At 35.2% G+C, this 24,596-nt stretch overlaps 2 protein-coding genes across 5 annotated transcripts in view; one reads left to right on the top strand and one right to left on the bottom strand.

The window, feature by feature from the left end:
* Nucleotides 1-15,803, top strand: part of mtus1a (microtubule associated tumor suppressor 1a) — a 45,016-nt gene extending 29,213 nt beyond the window's left edge. For all 4 annotated transcript variants that reach the window (XM_073820027.1, XM_073820026.1, XM_073820028.1 and 1 more), the window contains 8 exons: nt 230-296; nt 7,826-8,040; nt 9,408-9,513; nt 10,278-10,351; nt 10,466-10,561; nt 12,561-12,674; nt 12,801-12,898; nt 14,339-15,803. In XM_073820027.1, the coding sequence (XP_073676128.1) occupies nt 230-296; nt 7,826-8,040; nt 9,408-9,513; nt 10,278-10,351; nt 10,466-10,561; nt 12,561-12,674; nt 12,801-12,898; nt 14,339-14,552 (984 nt within the window). In that variant the 3' untranslated portion in view covers nt 14,553-15,803. The remainder of the gene's footprint in view (nt 1-229; nt 297-7,825; nt 8,041-9,407; nt 9,514-10,277; nt 10,352-10,465; nt 10,562-12,560; nt 12,675-12,800; nt 12,899-14,338) is intronic.
* Nucleotides 15,804-16,383: 580 nt separating this feature from the next.
* Nucleotides 16,384-23,069, bottom strand: pdgfrl (platelet-derived growth factor receptor-like). Its single transcript, XM_073820030.1, has 6 exons — nt 22,925-23,069; nt 21,944-22,223; nt 20,197-20,348; nt 19,816-20,115; nt 19,262-19,398; nt 16,384-17,601 (listed from the first exon to the last, which is right to left on the bottom strand). The coding sequence occupies exons 1-6, from the start codon at nt 22,977-22,979 to the stop codon at nt 17,410-17,412; spliced, it is 1,116 nt and encodes a 371-aa protein (XP_073676131.1). The 5' UTR covers nt 22,980-23,069; the 3' UTR covers nt 16,384-17,409.
* Nucleotides 23,070-24,596: the final 1,527 nt, after the last annotated feature.

Genomic DNA, 24,596 nt, shown 5'->3' with positions numbered 1-24,596 from the left:
CTGAAAACTCTCATATCCGACCCATCCTGTTCTGAGATTGATTGACAGACACGCTCCTTGGAGAAATCCTAATGCATAATTCTTGTCTGCCGAAGGAATTTCAGGGTTGTTCATCATGACATTAGATTTCACTTGGCACTGCCCTGCTCTATGGCGACATTTTTTGGCATATTGAGTAACATGATGCATGTGTTGGATTGAGAAATGATTTTTCTCTGTTTTCCTGCAGCGGGAGGAGATGATGAAGCAGCGCAGGGAGCTGTCTCAGGAGCTGGTCACCTTGCGTGAGGAGCTGGGTAAGTGTGTGTGAGTCATTGGAGAGTGCTTGGCTTTTACTGTCTGGGGGAAGAATGCGAAAGAGCTGCCAAAATGAAGCTTTTTGTACTTAATGTAATATTTGAAGTGCTGGTCAAAAGGTAATCACTGGGATGAACAATAGGTGTGTCGTTTCTTGCTGTAGCACGCAGACTACCGTGACCTTTCAGACCTGGATCTGTCAGAATCTGTCAAAAGTTTGAACACTTGTATTATTTATGTGCTTTCCTATACATTTTACAATAAAAGTAGTTATGAAGTAGTGATAATCAGTGTTGGGGAAAGTTACTTTTACAGTAATGCATTACAATATTGAGTTACTCCTTAAAGTAACTAATTACGTTACTTAGTTACTTAAAATGGAAAGTAATGCGTTACGTTACTTTTGCGTTACTTTTTAAATCTCCTCAGGGCTTACTTGTTCGTTTTTACTATAAAAAGTTATATTTTTGGCAAATGTAAAAGCCTTTTTACACCAAAAGCCTCAGGTTTAGAGAAAAGTAAATGCACATCTGTACAGTAGACCGCAGAAGAAAAATGTCTCTTCAGCAATAAAAAAAAGGAAAACAAATGTTAGATTGTCTTGAGTAATTTTTGCTTATTAGTATGGAGGAATTGGATCATTGAAGGTCAGCAGCAAAGACATCAGTTAATAAAATGGGATTAAATGCATAAAGGATATTTATATTATTTAACATATTTAATTATTGCAGGTTTGCGTTGAATTTCACTGTTTTTATTCATTTTGAGGAGTATCTGTTTTTTTTTTAGTGAGTGAGATGAATTAATGCATGTTCACATTTATTCTAGAACTAAAGTAACAGGAGTACAGGAGAGCTTTTAATCAATAAATGGGTGGGGGGGGGGTAGTAACTGGCGTTACTTATTTAAAAAAGTAACTTAGATATTTTCTTGTAAATTAAAAAGTACTGCGTTACTTTACTAGTTACTTGGAAAAAGTAATATTATTACGTAATTAGTGTTACTAGTAATTCGTTACCCCCAACACTGGTGATAATAAGCTTCAAAAACGACAAATATGGAGACAGAAAAAGAGTGAATTTGTTATTTTTAGTACTGCACAATCTGCTTCTCCTCCAAATTTGTTTAGTGCATCTTGTGATGCTTTTTAAAGGGTTAGTTCACCCAAAAATTAAAATTATCCCATGATTTATTCACCCTCAAGGCATCCTAAGTGAATATGACTTTCTTCTTTCAGATGAATACAATTGGAGTTTAATAAGTTTTATAATGGAGGTGGGTGTCCAAAACAAGTCCAATAAAGTGCATCCATGTGGCTCTGGTGGGTAAATAAAGGCCTCCTTTAGTGACTCAATGTGTTTTTGTAAGAAAAATATCTATATTTAAAATGTAGATATTATTATGGATGGATTCACTTTATGGGACTTCAAAATCTTGACACTCTTTCACTGTCATTATAAATCTTGGAAGAGCCAGGACATTTTCAGTATAACTCTGATTGGATTCGACTAAAAAAAAAAAAAAGTCATATACACCTAGGATGCCTTGAAGGTGAGTGTATCATGGGCTAATTTTCGTTTTTGAGTGAACTTGCCCTTTAAATCTTGTTAGGCTTCCCATGTACACTACTGTCACTTTTGATAAATACAACGTGTGCAGACCCCAAACTTTTGAATAGTAAAGACATTTATAATGTTACAAAAGATTTCAGTTTTAAATAAATGCTGTTCTTTTGAACTTCCTATTCAACAAAGAGTCCTAAAAAAATATTAAGCTGCACTATATATATTGTGCCCCTGCACAATTAAAAAAGGTTATTACTGCTGTTGCGATTAAAATAAAATGTGAAAATAAATGAAAAGTGTCAATTTTTGGAATTAGGCTACATTTAGGTTTGCGCACACTGCATCAGATTTTCTGATTTTATGTGCTGTTTTGTGCAGCTTTGGGCCTTATAACCAATTAAACGCGTTTCTGTTGAACTTAGGAATGCATTGACCAATCAGAGGTGCTTAGAGTAGATGATGAGTGCACAATGCAGTCCAGATATGATGCTAAATAAAAGATTAATTTAATATTTTAAGTGATTATAACAGGATTTTGCATAACTTGTGCTAGATTTGGCTAACATGATGGACTGACGTGTTTGTCTATGAAGCCAGAATGTGACGTACCCAAACTTATGTTTTCTATATCATTATTAATAATCATTATTACAATATAAAGAGCAATAATCTACAATAATGTTATTTCAGCCCTATGAGCTCATGTTTTTTCATATCTATTGTTATTGACAACAGTTTAAAATATTGATTACAGTAATTGGGTAAATTTAAGTATTTGACATTTAAAGACAACATATGATTTTTATAATAATAAGGTGGTTATAAAAATTGCCTTCACAGATGTAAAAATGCCCCTGGAAATTATTTCCAGAAGGCAAATATTACCCCTTCATGGAAAAGTTCATTTCTGACAGTGAATGCATTTAAAAAAAGCTTTTCAAATCATACTTGAATGATTTCTGAAGAATTATGTGACACTTTAGACTGGAGTAATGATGCTGAAAATTCATCTTTGCCATCCCAGGATTAAATTACATTTTAATATGTATAATTAAATAGAAAAGTTAATTTGTGGTAACATTAGTGAGCATAAGAGACTTAAATCTTATAGACTCCAAATGTAGTTTATACTATCCTGTTTAGTTATGTAAAGAAATGCATAGGCAAAATTTATATTTGTATAAAAAACGAATTTGAGCTTAGTCGCTTTGGGCACACTATGAATATCTTTTGTATCAAGTTGTAGTGTGTTTGAATTTACCTACCACTGAGTGTGCTAACTGGTATATTAATTACCATGTGGTTGTAGATAAAGAGGACAGTCTGTTTGTTTTATTGGTCCTGTTGGAAGCGCTCTCCCCTCCCATAGGGATCATTTAGGAGACACACCTCCAGAAAGCACATACTCCAGGCAGAAAGGGTGAGCTGTCCTGGAATGTGAAGGTCATGCTCATGTCTGTCAACAAGGTTAGACAAGTCTGATGTCCCTCACAGTCTAATGGGCAAAGTAACAAGGAGAAATTAATTTAGTACCAGCCAGTGTTTCCCGTGAGACATCTAATGCATTGATTTCACAGCTTACATTTCCACCTGAAAACTGAGTATATACAAGGGAGCGATATGAGGGTCATGTTCTTTCATGACTGATACACAGTATCATCTGAGCAGGATTAAACGTATAAATCCTGCACGTGATCACTCTTTACTATTGTAATCCCCTCTTTAAGAATATTAGCACATTCCAGGGCTCCTTACCTCTATAAGAATTCTTCAGACTACCATTTGAAGTCACAATATAGCTGTAAGATCATCAGCAATTTTTCGCTGTTAAATCAAGAATGGGCTCAATTTTTATTTCAACTTTCGCCCTGGTATGAACCAAGTGATGTCAGTGCGAATATTGCAGCGTGCCATGTTTTTTGGCACACACCCAAAATTCCCTTGTAAAACAAAAGTGTCTTTTAACACAAGACAACTGCTCTCTTCCACTGAAGCGAGTGCTGTCTTCAGACAAAACCTGCTAGAACTGCGTCTAATTAATTTAGCGCGCTTTTTGGCATGTGACTTATAAACTTTTCTGTGCTGAATGTTAACTTCATTGCAGCTACTTGCCTTTTGGGTCACTTTGTGAATAAAAACATCTGTTGTTTTCAAAATAAACATGTCTAGATGAGATCGCATGATTTATTTGAGGCAAATTCAAACAGGCCTGTTAAATGTACAATTTCACTTTTCATTTTGGATACAAACATGCATGCATGTTAAAGTCAAAAGTTTTCATACACCTTGCAGAATCTGCACAATGTTAAGTATTTTACCAAAATAAGAGGGATCATACAAAATGTATGTTATTTTCTTTATTTAATACTGACCTTAATAAGATTTGTTTGCATAAGACGTTTACATATAGTTCACAAGAGAAAATATTAATTGAATTTATAAAAATGTTCAAAAGTTTACATACACATGGTACTTAAAACTGTGTTCTTACCTAAATGAGCTGTTTATTTTTTTATTTTTGTTTAGTGATTGTTCATGAATCCCTTGTTTGTCCTGAACAGTTAAACTGCCTGCTGTTCTTCAGAAAAATTCTTCAGGTCTGGCAAATTCTGTTTTTTCAGCATTTTTGTGTATTTGAACTCTTTCCAACAATGACTTTATGATTTTGAGATTCATCTTTTCACACTGAGGACAACTGAGGGACTCATATGTAACTATTACAGAAGGTTTAAACACTCACTGATGCTTCAGAAGGAAACCCGATGAATTATGAGACGGGGGGTGAAAACATTTTGAATTTGAAGATCGGGGTAAATAAAATTTTTCTTCTGGGAAATATGTAAGTATCTTTTGTAGCTTATGATGGGCAGCGATAATTGGAAACAATGTGATTTTTAGGCAAAATAAGAAAAAGGTACACCTCTTCATTCTGTTCAAAAGTTTTCACCCCTGGCTCAATGCATCGTTTTTCCTTCTGAAGCATCAATGAGCATTTGAACCTTCTGTAATAGTTGCATATGAGTCCCTCAGTCGTCCTCAGTGTGAAAGATGGATCTCAAAATCTTAGTCATCATTGGAAATGGTTCAAATACACAAATTATAAAAACAGAATTTGTGATGCCTAAAGGATTTTTCTGAAGAACAGTGAGCAGTGTAACTGTACAGGATAAACAAGTTTGAACAACTTTCACTAAACAAAAAACACAGCTGTGGGTTAACATCTTTTATGTAAAATCTTATTTAGGTCAGTACTACAGTAAATAAAAAAGCATGTGTTTTGTATGGTCACTTTTATATTGGTAAAATAATTAACGTTTAGCAGATTCTGCAAGATGTATGTAAACTTTTGACTTCAACTGTACATAAACAGCATGTTTATTCAGCTTTCTGCTGCCAAGAGCTTTCAGAACCCAAATTTACTATTTGGATGCATGTGCGCAGTCATTTTTGCCGACTGTCGAGTCATGATCTGTCTGTCCCTTTCTGTGGAGAAGAGAAAGGATCCTCCTCCTTCCTAACTGTCTGTTTTCTCTCTTGTTTGCATTATTTGGATTATTTATAGGCCTTCAGCTGTGCTCTGCATCATAAATATAGCCTATAATAGAATTACGCTGGAGATTTGTGAAACACATCAAGCCATTAGTGAGCTCTGGGTCTGGTTCATCTTCTCTGAGTGGATCTGATCCTTGTTTAGCTCTGTTAACTGTCTCTTGTACAGCAGGGTCAATAGATGCTGCTCTCATTTAACCCCAATAGCAACTTTATAATTGTAACTCATTTTAAGACTTTCTTTTAAAGGGGAAAATCAGTGGTTTTCATCTTAGAATACAGATGATTAGATAGCTGTGCCAGTAAGGGATACGACCCAAGTTTCCCCCTGGAGAACAACAGCCGTTCTTGTGTTGTGACTCACTCAAGTAATTCATTTTGCTGACTTGCTTTTGACCTTTGATAATAGATGAGGTTTAGAAACGCCTACTGATGCGCCAGTAAACAGAAGAGATGAGCCGAACAATCTGTTGTAATTAAGCTGTTATTCCACAGAAGTTAGACTAAGTTTGTTCCCAGCATATTCACTGAGAGTTTTCACACAAATATCATGAGAGCCTTATGAAGTGAGTCGACTTGTCGATTTCTGTTTGCCTGATTTCTGCTGTTATATGATTGTAGTGGCCTGGGGCAGGGACAAATAAGTCTATAAAGAGACTTACTGGTCTATAAAGTGACCGTTGCATGCTCATTTTCATCACATGACTTTGTTGGTTTTGCCACATGTCTTGGATTTTAATTTTAAGTCACTATGTAGTTTACTTATGCATTCGATTTATTTATAAAATGTATAAAAAAAAATCTAATTAAATACAGATATTTAAATAAATGCAGACATGCATGTATTAAATTAATTATTGGTATTTTTTAAGATGTTTCTTATGCTCATCAATGTGAAATAACAGTTTTTAATATGTGAATACTAAATGAATAAATAATTTATTCCTGTGATGCGAAGCTGAATTCTCAGCATCATTACTCCAATCTTCAGTGTCACATGATCTTTCAGAAATCTTTCTAATATGCTAATTTATTATCAAATGTTTGAAACCCTTGTGCTGTTTTTTTCAGGATTCTTTAATAAATAGACAGCATTTATGTAAAATAGAAATATTTTCTAACAATATACACTACTGTTCAACAGTTTGTGGTCAGTACATTTTTATTCTTTCTTTTTTTTAAAGAAATTAATACTTTTATTCACCAAGGATGTGTTAAATTGATACAAAGTGATAGCAAAGACTTATATTGTTAGACAATATTGATATTTTGAAAAAATGCTGTTCTTTTTATTCATCAAATAATCTTAGCAGCACAACTGTTTGCAACATTGATAATAAAAGTAATAAATCAACATATATTAGAATGATTTCTGAATTATTATGTGACACTGAAGACTGGAGTTATGGCTGATGAAAATTCAGCTTTGTATTTCAGAAATAAAATAATTTTAAAAATCTATTAAAATAGAAATCCACTATTTTAATCTCTAATAATATTTGACAATATTCTGTGTTTTTGATCAAGTAAATGCAGCCTTGATGAGTGTTAGAGAATTATTAAAAAAAAAAAAAAACATTATCCCAAACTTTTAAACGGCAGTGTAAATTCAGACCAAAAAATAAGTTGTTATTTACTTGCCTATATGGGTCCTTTTAAACTTGTACCTTAATTATGGCAAACCATAGGCCATCTATCCAGCCAGGAATCCCAAATTTAAGGGGTCCCACCAGGATAGCCTGTTACGTCATGTATCACACTTATACACTACAAAGACAAGAGCAGCTGCAGGATTCAGCTTGCCACTTTGTGTGAAAACCACAGCAGTTCTGTGCAATGTGGTGAAGTGTCATCTGTTTCTTTCTATAAGAGTTGGGCAATAATAGCTAAAGCTCACAGGGACCATATCTGTGACACAGTTGTGATTGAGAGAACATAGTGACAAGTTAGGAAACGCCTGTTCATTATGCCTCTGTGGATTAGTGTTTCTTTTGCCGAACTTTCCCACAACTGTAATCTGACGTGTTCCTCAACAGTTGACGCTTTATTTACAGAACTGCTGGAGATACCATAACTGTAGAGACAACTGGGACTCAATGTAAAATAGTTGAGTAATGAATCATAGCATCGAGTGTTGGCAGGGCCTGATGTCAAAGCAGCAAATGGATGTGTTGGCCTTTCAACATTTGCTCTGGTTATCCCACTGCTGTCTACATATAGCATATCTATATTTTCATATCACAAACCGGTGCGTTAGATATCAGATGTCCTACTCTTTTTGAAGTAGGAGGGGTATTGTCATCATGCCAGAAAAAGGCAATCATCTTAAATGGTGCTTTATGGGCTTAAGGCTTGTTACCTGAATGAATCACTTAATCGATCTTCTAACTGCTCCAATTTGATGTTTTCCCCAGTGAGCTCTGCTCACTCCTGTGAGCGCCTGGAGCAGGAAAAGGATGAGCTGCGTGCTGCTTTTGACGGAGTTCTCCAGAAGGTTCAGGAGCAGCACCGATCAGACCTTGCTGACCTCGAGGAGAGACTGAAGACCTTCTACTCCACTGAGTGGGAGAAGGTCCATCAGACCTACCAGGAGGAGGCCGACAAGTGCAGAGCTCAGATGGAACATCAGGTGTGGAAGACGATGGCCCTATTTTGTTCTCCTGTGTCCTGACACACTTTTTGTTAGATATATTTGATTTCAGATGTCTGGAAGTGTCTTATTAATACTTGAACATGGACATTTTCTCATAACTACAGTTGAAGTCAAAAGTTTACATACACCTCGCAGAATCTGCAAACTTAATCATTTTACTAAAATAAGAGGGATCATACAAAATGCATGTTATTATTTTTTTTTAGTACTCACCTGAATAAGATATTTCACACAAAAGACATTTACATATAGTCTGAAAGAGAAAATAACAGTTGAATTTATGAAAATGACCCCTTTCAAAATTTTACATACACTTAACTCTTAATACTGTGTTGTTACCTGAATGATCCACAACTGTTTTGTTTTTTTTGTTTTGTTTTTTTGTTTTTTAGTGATAGTTTTTCACGAGTCCCTTGTTTGTACTGAACAGTTAAAATCCTTCAGATTCCACAAAATCTTTGGTTTTTCAGCATTTTTGTGTATTTTGAACCTTTCCACCAATGACTGTATGAATTCGAGATTCATCTTTTCACACAACAACTGAGGGACTCATATGCAACTATTACAGAAGGTTCAAACACTTGAATTATGAGCCGGGGTTGAAAACTTTTGAACAGAATGAAGAAAAATTATTTTGCCAAAATATCATTTTTGTTTTTTTATTTAGTACTGCCTTTCAGAAGCTACAGAAGATACTTGCAGTACATGCTTTCCAAAAGACAAAAGTTAAATTTACCCTGATCTTCAAATTCTAAAAGTTTTCACCCCCTGTCTCTTAATTCACCGTTTTTCCTTCTGAAGCGTCAGTGAGTGTTTGAACCTTCTGTAATAGTTGCATATGAGTCCGTCAGTTGTCCTCGGTGTGAAAAGTTTGAAGGATTTTCTGAAGAACAACAGGCAGTTTAACTGTTCAGATTCAGACAAGGGCCTCATGAACAGCTATCCTTAAACAAAACAAAAAACAGCTATGTATCATTCAGGTAACAAAACGGTATTAAGAATCACGCGTATGTAAACATTTGAACGAGGTAATTTTTATCTTTATTAAATTCAACTTATTTTCTCTTGTAAATGTATTTCATGAGAAAAATCTTATTCAGGTCAGTACTAAATAAAAAATAACCTGCATTTTGTATTATGCCTCTTATTTCGGTAAAATTAACAATTTAACCTTTAAACTTTTGACTGCAACTGTATGTGGGACAATTTTATTGCTTTTGTTTTTCTTCTCTCTTGGCATATGAGCCTTGACCTTTTAGTCATTTGGACATGACATCTGATTTCCTAATCATTTATACACAAACAATAAAACTTTTACGAAATGACTATTTGTACTTGTCTAGCTGAAAGAGTTGCGAGAAAAACATGAGGCTTTGAAGAAGGAACTGGAAGTTAGCCATATGGAGGAGGTGGATGGACTTAAACAACAGTTTGAAGAGTCTTTCAAAGGTAAATAATATTGGGCTTTTTGTGTTTCTTTCTCTAAAGCATGTGTTCTGGTATATATGGCTTATGAGGACATATGTGTATAATGACATGGATACTACAACGTAAACATGGTTTATTAGGACATTTCCTGTGTCTCCATAAACCAAAAGGTTTAAAATACATACATACAGTGTTTTATGGTTTTCAAAAATTTGCAGTAGTTTCCTTTTAAGGAAGGTTTATGTGTATTGTTGGGGTAAGGCGATAGAAAATACAGTTTGTACAGCATAAAAAACATTACGCCTATGGAGAGTCCCTACAAACCACATATGCAAGAGTGTGTGGGGTACATATTTTGGGAACAAATTTGTATCCCAAAACTAAGCTAAACCTGACAAAATGTACTTTTTTTTTTTTTTTTTTTCTGTTAGATTTAGGTTATAGTATTTAGAACTAGCTGTATATACAACCATAGAAGTCTACACAAGGTCTCCATTTAGTTGTCCATATTTACCTGAATTTTTCGACATTGTGAGGACAAAATTTCACTCCCCTTGAGGAAAACATAATAAACCAAACTAAATTATGTATTTTAGGTTTAGGAGTAGGGTTAGTGGATAGAATATAATGTTTGCACAGTAGAAAAATCATTATGTCTATGGAGAGTGCTTGTGAAATGCAGAAAACCAACAAAGGTCTGTGTGTAAATGTTGCACCTGTTAATTTGTTGAAAGGCAATAACATTACCTCTCATGCTCTGATATATTGTGCTCTTGTTTTCTCAGAACTCAAACAGTCCCATGAAAAGGAAATGGAGACTCTCAACACAACACTGAAGGAATCAGAGGACACATTATCTGTAAGGCAGTGACCAAAAACTAACATCTGTGTTCCCTGTTCACTTTTCCTTTTGAATTTTGCCTTCTCAAAATGTTACAGACCTTTTCACATCAGTGTATTTTTCCTCAAACAGAATCGAATTGAAGAGCTCATGACAGAGAATAAGAACCTCAAAGAAAAGCTGGATGCTGAGGTGAAGAGACGAATGGATCTGGCTGAGAAAACACAGGTACGTCAACCTCCTGTATAGCTCCCAAACACTTGTGTTATCAAACAGACTTATCCAGTGCTATTGATAGTGATGTGTCTCTGCTTTGAGTGGACCGTGTGTTTTCCATGAATGACAGGTTAATATTAGAATGGTCTTTCCAATCAGGGTTAAGGAGATTTCCAGAACTCTCAACATTGTGAAAATGCCAGACCCCGTCCTATAAATAGAGTGACAATGCAGCACAGGAAAGTTCATATATGGGGGTTTCTTCAATTATGGAAACTTTTGACCTTTCGACTGTTAGAAAATAAAGTGTCTTGCATTTATGCATTCAGCAGATGCTTTTATCAAAACACTCTTAAAACACACTTTTCATATTTGCAACTGTTCACTAACAATGCCAAACAGTGTTTATATTCACACGCCACTGGAGAATTCTTTATTAGAGACAGTAGCATCATTTTGAGTAAAATTGTACAGTGGGAATGACACCAAAAGTGGAAATCTGAATTTAAGACTGTATACACTGCCAAAAATGCTTTTTTTACTTAGATTTTTTTTTTGTCTTGTTTCCAGGCAAAATGTCTAAAAATTCTTAAATCAAGAAGGATTTTCTCGACAAGTACAAATTATTGTCTTGTTTTAAGAAAAAACAAGTCAAAATTAAGCAGGTTTTTGCTTAGAACAAGCAAAATAGTCAATGGGGTAAGCAAAATCATTTTATTTCAAACTGAAAACAAGATTATTTTTCTTACCACATTGGCAGATTGTTTTGCTTGTTTCAAGCAAAAACACACTTAATTTTTTTTAAAACAAGACAATTTTTACTTGTTGAGAAAATTCTTTTTGATTTAAGTACTTTTTGATATTTTGCCTAGAAACAAGACAAATCTAAGTAAAAAAAACAAAAACATTTTTTTGCAATGTACTCTTTTCTTTTTCTCACTATTGTTATGCTATCTGTAAAGTGTACTCTTATAAATGATCACATTTAACAATTAATAATTATATACTCCACTGTTTGTTTTGTTTGTTTTTAAGAAATCAATACTTTAAAGGGTTAGTGCAAGCAAAATTGAAGTTCTGTCATTTTTGACTTGCTTCATGTTGTTTCAAACCTTTGTTTATCGTTCATTAAAGAAGTTCAAAAATTTACAGATAATTTACTCACCCCCTTGTCTTCCAAGACGTTCATATCTCTCTTTCTTCAGTTGCAAAGAAATAGTTTTTTTGAGGAAAACATTTAAGGATTTCTCTCCACATAGTGGACTTCAATGGTGCCCCTGAGTTTGAACTTCCAAAATGCAGTTTAAATGCAGCTTCAAAAGGCTCTATACAATCCCAGCAAACAAAGAAGTGTGTTATATACTGTAGTGAAACGATTGGTTATTTTCTAAAAGGGTTAGATAATATTTTCTTAGGGTATGTCGAAAAAACTCCCATCTCATTTCTCCTACAACTTCAAAATTGCACAACATCGCCGCAGAAGTGCCGTTGAGTTTAAAAAGTATGTAAATTGTATTTTTTTTTTTTTTTTTTTATAGAAACTAACCAATCATTTCACTAGATAAGACTATTATTCATTGGCTGGGATCGTTTAGAGCCATTTGAAGCTCCATTTAAACTGCATTTTAGAAGTTCAAACTTTGAGAGCACCACTATATCCTAAAAATCCTGAAATGTTTTCCTCAAAAACAATTTATGACTGAAGAGAGAAAGACATGAACATCATGGATAAGGGGGTGAGTAAATTATCTGTAAATTTTTGTTCTGGAAGAGAACTTAAAATCTAAGTGTTTTCTGAGAAGCTTTTGGATGTTAACAAAAAATCTTAAATTTGTGCTCTCAAGATGAACAAAGGTCCTAAGGGTTTGGAACAACACAAAGGTGGGTAAATGACAGAATTGTCATTGTTGTGTGAACTATCCCTTTAATTTAGCAAATATGTCAGTGTTGATAGCCTTGTGGGTAAGCGTGTATATATTCCTGATTTCTCTTTCCTAATGTTTGAATGAAGGACTCGCACACTCTTTATCTGGAGCAGGAGCTTGACAGCCTTAAAGTAGTGCTGGACATCAAAAACAAACAGCTCCATGAACAGGACAAGAAACTCATGCAGATAGACAAACTGGTGAGCTCAATTATCTGTTGCGCGTGAAGCATTTACCAGGAGAAATTCCTCTGTCTACATTTAAATCACAGTAATGCTGCTACAGTATCTGTGCTGGAGAAACACTAAGATGTGATTTATTCTTAGATGGAGAGGAATGTGAAGCTGGATGAATGTCTTAAGAAACTGCAACAGGAAAATGAGGACCTCAAAGCCAGAATGGACAAACATGCTGCTTTGTCAAGGTAGCGTACCAAAAGCTTGCGTTCATAAATGTGATACCTTACAACATTTGGGTGTTTCCCCAGTGGGCTTCATTCAGTTAGACCTGTAGCAAACTGAAGTCTTTGAAGTTTGAAAGTATTTGCATACACTGTGGGTAGCAGAGAAATTCTACAAAATTGCTTCTGGCTATGCTTTGACACTTTAATTGCTTTGATTACTGTTTGTGCTTTTGTGGTGACAAGATAGGTGGCATTTCATTGCAGCAAACCTTTGTGCTGAGAGACCTTTGCCTTTTTCATCTTGTGCAGTAATAAGGGGCTTTCACACTTACCATAGTTCCTAGAACTATTGGCAGAAGTTCCCGTTTTTTGGTGTGTTCACACCACATGAACTAGAAACTTATTCAGTTCTAGAATCTTGGGGGAACTAAATTAGCTCCTACTTTTAGATTAGGGTCTAAAACTGTTCTATAGGAACTAGCAGTAACAAAAGTGTATGCTGATTGGCCAAACACATATGAAACATTGGCTACCCAGCATTTTTGAAAAGCATTGTAAAAATATTTAATCACACTTTTCACACTGAGGACAACTGAGGAACTCATATGCAACTACTGTATTACAGAAGATTCAAACACTCACTGATGCTCCAGAAGGAAACGATGCATTAAGAGGCCGGGGTGAAAAACGTTTTGAATTTGAAGATCTGTACATTTTTCTTACTTCGTCTTTTGGGAAACAAGCAAGTATCTTCTGTAGCTTCTGAAGGGCAGTACTAAATGGAAAAAAAATATGATATTTAGGCAAAATAAGAAAAATGTACACATCTCCATTCTTTTCAAAAGTTTACACCCCTGGCTTTTAATTCATGGTGTTTTCTTCTGAAGCATCAGTGAGCTTTTGAACCTTCTGTAATAGTTGCATATGAGTCCCTGAGTTGTCCTCAGTGTGAAAAGATGGACCTCAAAATCATACAGTCGTTGTTGGAAAGGGTTCAAATACACAAAAATGCTAAAAAACCAAAGAATTAGTGGGACCTGAAGAACCCTTTTTTTCTGAAAAACAGCAGGAAGTAAATGTCTTCTATGTGAAATCTTATTCAGGCCAGAACTAAAAAAAAAAAAAAAAAAAAAAAACGCATTTTGCATGATCCCTCTTTATTTTAGAAAAATAATTAACATTTTGCAGATTCAGCAAGGAGTATGTAAACCTTTGGACTTTAACTGTAACTCTGAAAGTTTCCATAGGAGATTCAGTCAGATTTTCATGATCTTTTAATTGCACAAATTGTGCGTTTACATTTCTGTTTACTTGAAACGGTGTGAATTCGACCAGGAAAATGTCCCGAGGGGGAAATTGGTTCTCTAGTAACCACCATGTTGGCTAGTTCCTAGAACTAAGTTCTTAGCTCTTAGTGACTACTCTAATCAAATTTACCAGAGCTGCCTTGTTCCATTGCAGACAACTGTCCACAGAGCAAGCAGTTTTGCAGGAAACCCTCCAGAAGGAGTCCAAAGTGAACAAACGCCTGTCTATGGAGAATGAAGAGCTGCTCTGGAAGCTTCACAATGGTGATCTAAGCAGCCCTCGCAAGGTCTCCCCTTCCCCGTCTCTCAATCTCCAGTCACCGCGAAACTCAGCGATGTTCTCCAGTCCTCCCTTATCACCTAGATAACAATGGTCTTCGGCTTGCAGGAAGCGCTTCTGTCCTACATGAGAGTGCTTCCTGCATGATGAAGCTGGTCTGGACCATGTTAGTGTCTCTCAATATGGAATAAACTCTTGACTCTTGTACAGTTGAAGACTATTTTGCACAGAAGCACTTACCAATGAGGCCACCCTCATACTTTGCCTTTCACATCTGACTATGGAGGAAAAAAAGAAATATCTCAGGGGCTGTAGAAAGTTTCTCTCAAATTAGTTTTTTTCCCTCTTGGATTGCTTTAACCAGCTCTCTGTAGAGGACTGACATTTGAATCCATGATTGGGGCCTTTTATCAACTTATGAAGCTTTTCCACCAGACGCCTTGAAGTGTATCTGTATATACCCAGATTTATCTTTGCTCTGGGATAAATGCCCAAATGCCCAAAGCCGGCCAGTGGACATTTACCAGATGCTGCTGCTCGCGTAGCGTTTGTTTTCCCTTTATGTTATGCAGGACATCAGACCCCAGATGAACTTTTTTAAAGAGGAACTTTGTAGATTGCGCCATAACCTGACTGTTACTGTTTACTCAAATGGAAATTCAAGATCTCAAACAGGTGTTCTCAAAACCTTATGCAACTTTTTTTATATCATGCCTTTATTTTTTATTTAATTTTAAACATCACACAACAAGGTGAGCTTTGCCCAGATCATGATGCATGTTTCATCACAGATTTGCTCTCCGTATCACTCATATATGCAATACAGTGATTGATGCAGTCTTGAATGTTGTTTAATGCCTGTAAAAGGGCTGAATTATCCCTTTTCGTCACTGTCTTGGCAATCAGAAATGAAATGCAGACAAGTGTTTGATGTCAAAATGGCACGTCATTGGGCAGCCCCGTGACTGACGGCATGTGCTATTGGGAATCTGCGGTTTTTTCATAATGACTTTCTTGAATACGGGTTTTGTATATTATTCAGTATGACTGAGCCCTACGGGCCAGATTTGAGTGTTTGTTTTGTTTTTATTTCTATATTTATGTCTGTTCATGAGACCAATGTAATGACCGAGCATGTTCCAGTGGCCTCAGGAGCTCCCCCTCTGTTTGAAACCCTCCACTGCAGCTCTACATTCAAGCTATTAACAAAGAAGTTCAAAAGCAAAAGAAGTATTTTTTTTCTTTGTGTTGGTATGTATTGCTTAGCTGTTTGTGTGGATGTTGGTGTGAAACTGAAACTGAAAATATGCAATTAATAAAGAATTAAATTAATCTCTAATTGCTGCACCGTGTTCATAATGTGTATTTAAAGGGATAGTTCACCAAAAATGAAAATTCTGTTATTAATCACTCAGCCTTATGCCGTTACAAACGCGTAAGGTGATCTCCTTACTAGCTTTCTGGTCCTTAAAGTGTTCAGCTTTGAAATCACAGGAATATATTACATTTTAAAGTATATTCAAATAGAAAGCAGTTATTTTAAATGGTAAAAATATTTCAAAGTTTTACTGTTTTTGCTGTACTTTGGATCAAATAAATGCAGGCTTGGTGAACAGAATCAACTTCTTTAAAAAAAAAAAAAACATTAAAAATCTTTCGACTGGTAGTGTATAATCTTTTAAGGTTTCACAAAACAAAAAGTCATACCAGTTTGGAACAAAATAAGGGGTGAATAAATAAAGACTTTTTTGAAGAATTTTGGACAGAGCACATTTGGGAGCACTGTCCCTTTAAGAAGCCAAGTATTGAAAGTGTGCAGGAACCACTTGTATCTGTTTTCTTATTTCTTTTCAGCAACTTCAGGCTGGAAGTCAGTGTTTTGAACTGCATCAATCAGCTTGCAGTTTGACTGTGATTGGTTCTGTTTAGTGAATCCTACTGTAACTTTATTCATAAATTGCTAATAATCCAATAACACAAATCTCATTGAGAGGAGGAGAAACATACTTCAAACGTGTTGCACTGAACCAAAATAAGCACTGGGCTCCCACTGCACATTCCACATACGGAGTCCATTAGAGCGGAGCACAATGCCTTCATGCTCCTCGCACATATTTCATGTGTATTAGAACTCCATTTTGAGTATCACATGCTAGCTCGAGTGAAAAATGCTATAAATTCTATTAAAGGGATAGTTCACCCAAAAATGAAAATTCTGTGATTTATTACTCTCATGTCGTTCTAATCCCGTAAGATCATCGTTCATCTTCAGAACACAAATAAAGATATTTTTGATTGAATCTGACAGCTTTCTGACCTGCATAGACAGCAATGTAACCAAAATGTTCCCAGGCCCAGAAACGTAGTAAGGATATCGGTGGTTCAATTATAATTTTTCAAACCTCCGAAAATACTTTGTGTGTGCAAAGAAAATGAAAATAATGACTTTATTCAGCAATTCTTCTCCTCCAAGTCATCATGACGCATATGTGTGCATTCTTCTGCTCATAAACAAGGCACAGCACATGCGTGGTCTACGTCTTGGTACACTACAGTTGAACCACTGATGTCCTTACTACCTTTTTAGGAACATCTGAGTTACATTTCTGTCTATGCAGGCTCAAAAAGCTCAAGTATTTAATCAAAAATATCTTCATTTATGTTTTGAAGATGAACAAAGGTCTTATGCGTTTGAAACGACATGAAGATGAGTAATTGACAGAATTAATATCCCTTTAAGTACGCTGTTGATTTACCATTCAACGTGAGGCTTGCATTAGCTTGCTTCATCCTTAAAAGAATTTTTAGTTTAAAAGAAAGCACTTTATTTCCAAGTCATATATAGAATGCATGTTTTTCATAATGATTTCTCTAAGTAGCAAGAAGCCTGAAGTGTGAATGGAGTCCAGCTCAGCTCAATAATATATATAATATTTATGTTCTTCCTATTCATGTGACTTTACCGTTGTGGCCACCAATGTCTCTCCGTACTTATTTTTGGTGGTGCAGATGTACTTTCCGTAGTCAATTGTTTCAACGTCATCCACAATCATGACGCTCTGGGAGATGCGTGTTGTGTATCCCACACCGCGGTTTATCAGGCGCCAGGAGTCGTGAATGCTCACTGGCCTCTGACCCTATGAGACAATATTACTCTAATTAATTTTCTTAAATTTGTGATCCAGGACCACAAAACCAGTCATACGATTTATTTATTATCTGAAGCATAAATAAGCTTTCCATTGATGTATTGTTTGTTAGGATAGGACAATATTTGGCTGAGATGCAACTATTTGAACATCTGGAATCTGTGTGCAAAAATAATTTTTAAATATTGATAAAATCAACTTTAAAGTTGTCCAAATGAAGTTCTTAGAAATGCATATTACTAATCAAAAACTATGTTTTGATATATTTCCGGTGGAAAATTTACAAAATATCTTCATGGAACATGATCTTTACTTAAAAGAATAGTTGACTTCCAGAACAAAAGTTTACAGATAATGTACTCACCCCCTTGTCATCCAAGATGTTCATGTCTTTCTTTGTTCAGTCGTAAAGAAATTATATTTTTTGAGGAAAACATTTCAGAACTTCTCTCCATGTAGCGGACTTCTATGGTGCCCCCATGTTTGAACTTCCAAAATGCAGCTTCAAAGGCCTCTAAACAATCCCAGCCTAGGAAGAAGGGTCTTATCAAGCGAAACGATTGGTTATTTTCAAAACAAAATGGCAATTTATATACTTTTTTTTTTAAAACCTCAAATGCTCATGTGTGGTCTGTGTAGTCTGGGTCAATACAGTTGAAAACCTCCCACCTCGTTTTCTTCTTCAACGTCAAAATCATCCTACATCGCTGTTTTACCTTTTTTTTTTTTGGTAAAGTATGTTTGACCTTCTTTGCATGTTCACTCTGTAAACACTGGGTCAGTACTTCTGCAGCGATGTAGGACGATTTTGAATCGATTTTTTGACATACCCTAACTGCCTTGAACCGGAAAAAAAAAACAAGAGTTCATGCAGACAAGATAAGCATTTGAGGTTAAAAAGTATACTGCCCTACAAAGCAAAAAGGCAGTAACTACGCCGAGTGCAGAACTGAGAAAAATGACTTTAAAGTTATGCTGTCATCCAGCCTGTTATCCTATGTTAAAACCGTCCCGTGAGGATGCTGCAAAATCACACACATTTGAGATAAGATATTTTGTCACATAACAAAGGATGCCTTGAATGTCATGAAAATGATAATAACTCATTTTTGACCAAAAATGCAGTTACTGCCTTTTTGCTTTGTAGGGCAGTATAGGTATTGTCAGTTTGTTTCGAAAATGACCGATTGTTTCTCTAGATAAGACCCTTCTTCCTCAGCTGTGATCGTTTAGAGCCCTTTGAGACTGCATTGAAACTGCATTTTGGAAGTTCAAACTTGGAGGCACCATAGAAGTCCACTTTATGGAGAGAAATCCTTAAATGTTTTCCTCAAGAAACATAATTTCTTATTGACTGAAGAAAGACAAAGACATGAACAACTTGGATGACAAGGGGGTGAGTAAATTATCTGTAAATGTTTGTTCTGGAAGTGAAGTACTCCTTTAATGTCCTAATGATTTTTGGCATAAAAGAAAAATCTGTAATTTTAACCCATACACTGTATTGTTGGCTACTGATATATACTTAAGGCTGGTTCTGTGGTCCAGGGTCACATATGTCTTAATCAACCTGTATCAGAAGCTCAGATGAGCAGATCTTGTGACCAAATCACCTTTTCTTAAAATAAATAAATAAGGTACCACTCACCTGGCCAGGATACCTCCAGCTGAAGCTAATGTTCATCTCAGGTTCACCCAGGACTGTGCAAGTAACGTTAAAGATGTCTCCACCACTCACTATGTCCGAAGAAGCCTCGATAGTTGCAAAAGGGGGCCCACTAGGCACTACAAGGAGAAAAATGTCAAAAAAAATATGTATAAAAATGTAAAAAGTGACCCAGGACCACAGAACCAGTTTTGAGTCAAATTTTTCTTTTATGCCAAAAATATTAAGTAAAGATCATGTTCTACTGTAAATATATCGAAACTTAATTTATGATTAGTAATATGCTTTGCCAAGAACTTCATTTGGACAACTTTAAAGGCAATTTTCTCTATTTTGCATTTTTTTGATTCCAGATTTTCAAATAGTTTTATCTTGGCAAAATATTGTCCTGTTCTAACAAACCATACATCAGTGAAAAGCTTATTTATTCAGTTTTCATATGATGTATAAATCTCAATTTATGATTGGTTTTGTGGCCATGGTCACAAATGTGTGCGCTAACTGTTATTAGCAGCGCTAGTACGTTCTCCTCTTACCTTCCACATACAGCAGCTGGTATTTAGTTGATATTTGTGGAGTGGCTTTTGTGGTGCTGTTGGCCTTGCAGTAATAAGCACCCTTGTGTTCTGGACTGGGGTTTTGGATGATGAAGCCCTTAGTGGGATTGTAAGAGATTTCAGTTCCATCCACAGCGATTTCTTCTGCAGGAACTTCGCTGTGCAGCGAGACTTTGATTTTGGGATTCGTCACTCGGCACGGGACAGTGGCGGGCTTGTCAGGGCGCAGGTAGATGATCTCAAAATGGATGGCAGAGGGGACGAACAGCTCGTCTTTGTCTAGATCCAAAGAGTAAGAATGTCTTTGAAGGTTCAAGATGATGTAGATGTGTTTGTGTGATATGTGAGCAGATGCTGTACCTGTGAAGTAAATGTAGGTCGAAGAGGTGCTGTCTACATCCTTCGAACATTCCTCTCCGTCACAGAGCATCACCCAGCAGCTGTACTCACCCGTATCAGCAGCGGAGGGCGACGTCAGAATCAGTTGGCTGTAGCGCTCATGCTGCTTGATGCTGGAACAACACAGTCAGTCAAGTCCAGACCTGGACTATGATGGAATAGCATACTACTTGTATGAGTCATTCTACAAATTTAGCGTATGTTTCATGTCCACTGATCATAAATGGATTTTTAATGTTCTGTTAAAGAAATCTTTTCTGCTCACCAAGTCTGCATTTATTTGATCCAAAGTACAGCAACTGTAAAATTTTTAAATATTTTTGCAATTTAAAATAACTGTTTTCTATTTTTGAATATGTTTTACAATGTTATTTATTCCTGTGATCAAAGCTACATTTTCAGCATCATTACTTCAGTCTTCAGTGTCACATGATCCTTTAGAAATCTAATATGCTGATTTGCTTTTTCACAAACTGTTTTATTATCATTATCAATATTTAAAACAGTTGAGTACATTTTTATCAGGATCCTATGGTGAAGAATTTATAGAAAGTACTATTTTTATTTAGCAAGGATGCTTTAAATTGATCAAAAGTGATGATAAATACATTTATAATGTTACAAAAGATTTCTATTTCAGATAAATGCTGTTCTTCTGACTTTTCTATTCATCAGAGAAACCTGAAATAAAGTCTACTTGGCTGTTTTAACATGCTAATAATAATTGTTTTTTGAGCAGCAAATCAGAATATTAGAATAATTTCGAAAGGATCATGTGCGATGGAGTAATGATGCTAAAAAATCAGCTTTGAAACCACAAAAATAAATAACATTTTAAAATATATTTAAATAGAAAACAGTTATCTTAAAATGTAAAAATATTTTGAAAAATTTACTGTGCAAATAAATGCAGGTTTCGTGAGCAGAAGAGACTTCAGAGGAAAAAAAACATTAAAAATCTTACTGTTCAAAAACTTTTGACTGGTAGTGTATTCTATCCATAAAGTAAAGTATATTATAATCGCACAAAGAAATTTTGTGGACACTATTTCAGTTTCAGTTAAAAAATGTTTTTTTTTTGCAGTGTCTGCTTTTGAAGTGAGTGGGTCTGTAGTCAACAGGGTTATTATAGTTAACTAAAAATAAAAATAAAATCATTCAAAAAGTTCATTACTTCAAATAAAATAAACTTTTATTTCTGCTACTTGCTAAGGCAAAATTTCTAACTTTATTTTAGTTTAGTTTAGCTTGATGTACTAAAGTAACTAAAAATAAAAACCATAAATATATTAAAAAATATTAAAAATGACAAATACACAATAAATCTAATAAAACATTCAAATTAAAATAACAATGGAAAGTATATATAAAAATAAAAACTTACTCGGAAATATCTTAATAATAAAATGATAATAAAAAGACAATATTATGTATATTGAATTTATTTCTAACAGTAAATACTTCATTTTAACATTACTTGAAAATTTTAACATTTCTCTAAAAAAAGATTCTAAGATTTGACATTTTTAGTTAAAATTTTTGTATTTATTTACATGCAGTGTAACCATGTTACCAAGTAATCATTCATCTTTCAAACACTAGTATTCCACACTGAAAATACTCCTGGATCTATTAATTGACCAGTCTAATTCTAACTAGTCCAATTTAAACATGTTAAATTAATAGATAAAATGAAAATGAAGAATACCTGAGGCGGTTGTCATTAAAGGTGTCCAGATAAGAGGGATACGCCCAGCCAATATTAGTCCCTTTGCATCTCAGTTCCAATGTTTTCGCAGGATTCAAAGAAAGGCTCTCACCCAATCTGAGAAAACGGCCTTTATCAAGGACCTGGGTGAGAAGAGACTGGCCTTTGCTTCCTGCCTCCTTTTCTTTTACTTTGGGGTAGCGAACCTTCACCCTCTTTCTTCCTGGTCTAATGCGGTTCTCGCCAGCCTCTTTCTTACGCTTGACCTGCTGACACACACCTGGGTAAACCAAAACAACAGCGTGTTGTTTCAGTATTTGGATGTGGCTGGCAAACTATAAAGAGCAATGACATTCATTTATTCACTATTAGTAGGCCACAAACATAATACAGCATGTGTGTTTCCTTTCTCTCTTTGTGACACTTGATAACTATGACCAAGCCAAAAAAAGGAGAGAGAGAGCAAGCAAAAGCAGTTTCTGCCATCTGGAAATCTGCTCACTTCAGCTCACAGCTGTACAAACAGCAGTGCTGGAAGTATGCCTTTCTTGTTCTCTGTGTAATATTGTACAAAACTGAACAAAACCGAAGTTAACTGAATCATACGTTCCTTTTAAATTCATTTTAACACATGCAATGATCAGGAATATTGTATGAAGATGTTCTCATGTCTAAATATGAAAAAAAAAAAAAAAAAAAAAAGTTGCTTTGTTAGGACACAAACCGTTTTCTGTCTTCTAACTTATGCTGTTTACTTCAAGCATAAGTTTAAGTAAAACTCTGCCCTGATTTGATCTCTCCTCCCCTTTCAACTCTAGAATTTGCACCACTGGCACACCATACGTGTTCATCCATGACATTTCTCAATTTAATTCCTTTTCAAGCAACAATTAGACAGTTTTTGACATTCTTTATGTTTTGAAGTGATAGTAACAAGGTATTAGTACAATAAAATAAAAGATAAAAAATAGATCTACTCACCATTTTGGACCTCCAGCCAGAGCAGTGCCAGTGTGAAAAAGAGCCAGAGCTTCATGATGGCTGAAGCAGAGAGTTTCAGCAGGGCACAAGGAGGCTAGAGAGCAGCGCAGAAGCTTTCGTCCACTCTCCGTCCCGTTTACACACACTCAGCTCCATCCTCTGTGAAAAAAAGAGGAATTTCCCCCAACCCATCTACACACTCCTCCTTCAGTGTCAGTCTGTGAGCCCCGTTCTGTGATCCTCTAATGCCCTCTGCTGGACTGCAGAGGAGACCTTCTTTATTTGTGGTTGGAATAACCTTTAAATACCAATGAATGCTTGTATTTTGTAGGGTAAACACAATTTGTGCATGGTTAAAGGAGTAATTTACTTTCCGAACAAAAATTTACAGTCATCCAAGATGTTCATGTCTTTCTTTCTTCAGTCGTAAGGAAACTATGTTTTCTGAGGAAAGCATTTCAGGATTTCTCTCCATATAATGGACTTCTATGGTGCCCCTGAGTTTGAACTTCCAAAATGCAGTTTAAATGTAGCTTCAAAGGGCTGTAAAGAAGTGTCTTATCGAGCGAAACGATCTGTTATTTTCCAAAAAAATATTTACAATTTATGTACTTTTTAATCTCTACACACAGAGCTAGACAGAGCGAGCATTTGAGGTTAAAAAGTATATAAATTGTAAAAAAAAAAATTTAATAACCGATTGTTTTGCTAGATAAGACCCTTCTTTCCTCGGCTGTGATTGTTTAGAGCCCTTTGAAGCTGCATTTTGGAAGTGCAAACTCGGGGGCACCATAGAAGGCCATTATATGGGGAGAAATCCTAAAATGTCTTCCTCAAAAAACATAATTTCCTTACGACTGAAAAAAGAAAGACAGGAACATCTTGGATGACAAGGGGGTGAGTACATTATTTGTACATGTTTGTTCTGAAAGTGAACTACTCCTTTAATAGTTACATTTTTGTTTTAAAACACATATTTAATTGAGTTTGAGAGATTGCATTTGTAACAAAATATGCATGTTACCACTGTACCTCAGAGAGGTATCATAGAATATAATTGCAACAATATAACATTTTAACACAAATAAAGTGGTTATATTGTGAATATAGATTTTATTTAACATGTACAATTTGATTAAATTGTTTTAAAAATTACATATTTTGTTATATCCAAGAAACAAGTTGTGTCCCCCAAATTCATGTCTGTGGTGTTACAACAATGGACGTTGCCCCTTTAAGAAAAGGTGGAAATCTGTTTGGACTATTTGGACCTGTGTCAAAGGTCATTGAAGTTGATGGTTGATCTGAGGGGTGCATGGTGAGTACATTCTTTCTTATTAATATTCTAGAAGTTAGCTACATTTCTGATAATTTCATGTGTCACACTTTATTTGTGTCTGTGATGTTATGTTGATAACTTGCAGATCTGACATAGTTTAATCAAAATAAATACATACTTAATAATATTTCCAAAATGTTCCCTGATCTTCGAATCATCATGATGGCAGCCTCCATTTTTAGAAAAGTCTGGATTTAGGCAAATTTGTTTGTGTTACTGTATTTCTTGGTAACAACATAGACATAAGTGGTTGTGTCACCAGTGTTTGATTATTTTTTTTTAACTGCATAGCAATACATTTTATTAAAAACTAAGGTTAATGTTTTAAAGTCA

This window comes from Garra rufa, chromosome 16 (assembly GCF_049309525.1).
Source record: "Garra rufa chromosome 16, GarRuf1.0, whole genome shotgun sequence".
Taxonomy (NCBI): Eukaryota; Metazoa; Chordata; class Actinopteri; order Cypriniformes; family Cyprinidae; genus Garra; species Garra rufa.
Note: the sequence above shows the minus strand (reverse complement) of the source record. Positions and strands in the feature narration are given on the sequence as shown.

Coding starts and splice junctions, on each gene's coding strand:
- pdgfrl (XM_073820030.1), bottom strand. CDS start 22,979: ATGAAGCTCTGGCTCTTTTTCACACTGGCACTGCTCTGGCTGGAGGTC. Junction 22,224..22,924: donor CTGGCTGGAGGTCCAAAATG/GTGAGTAGATCT, acceptor TGGTTTACCCAG/GTGTGTGTCAGCAGGTCAAG. Junction 20,116..20,196: donor GACCTACATTTACTTCACAG/GTACAGCATCTG, acceptor CTTTGGATCTAG/ACAAAGACGAGCTGTTCGTC.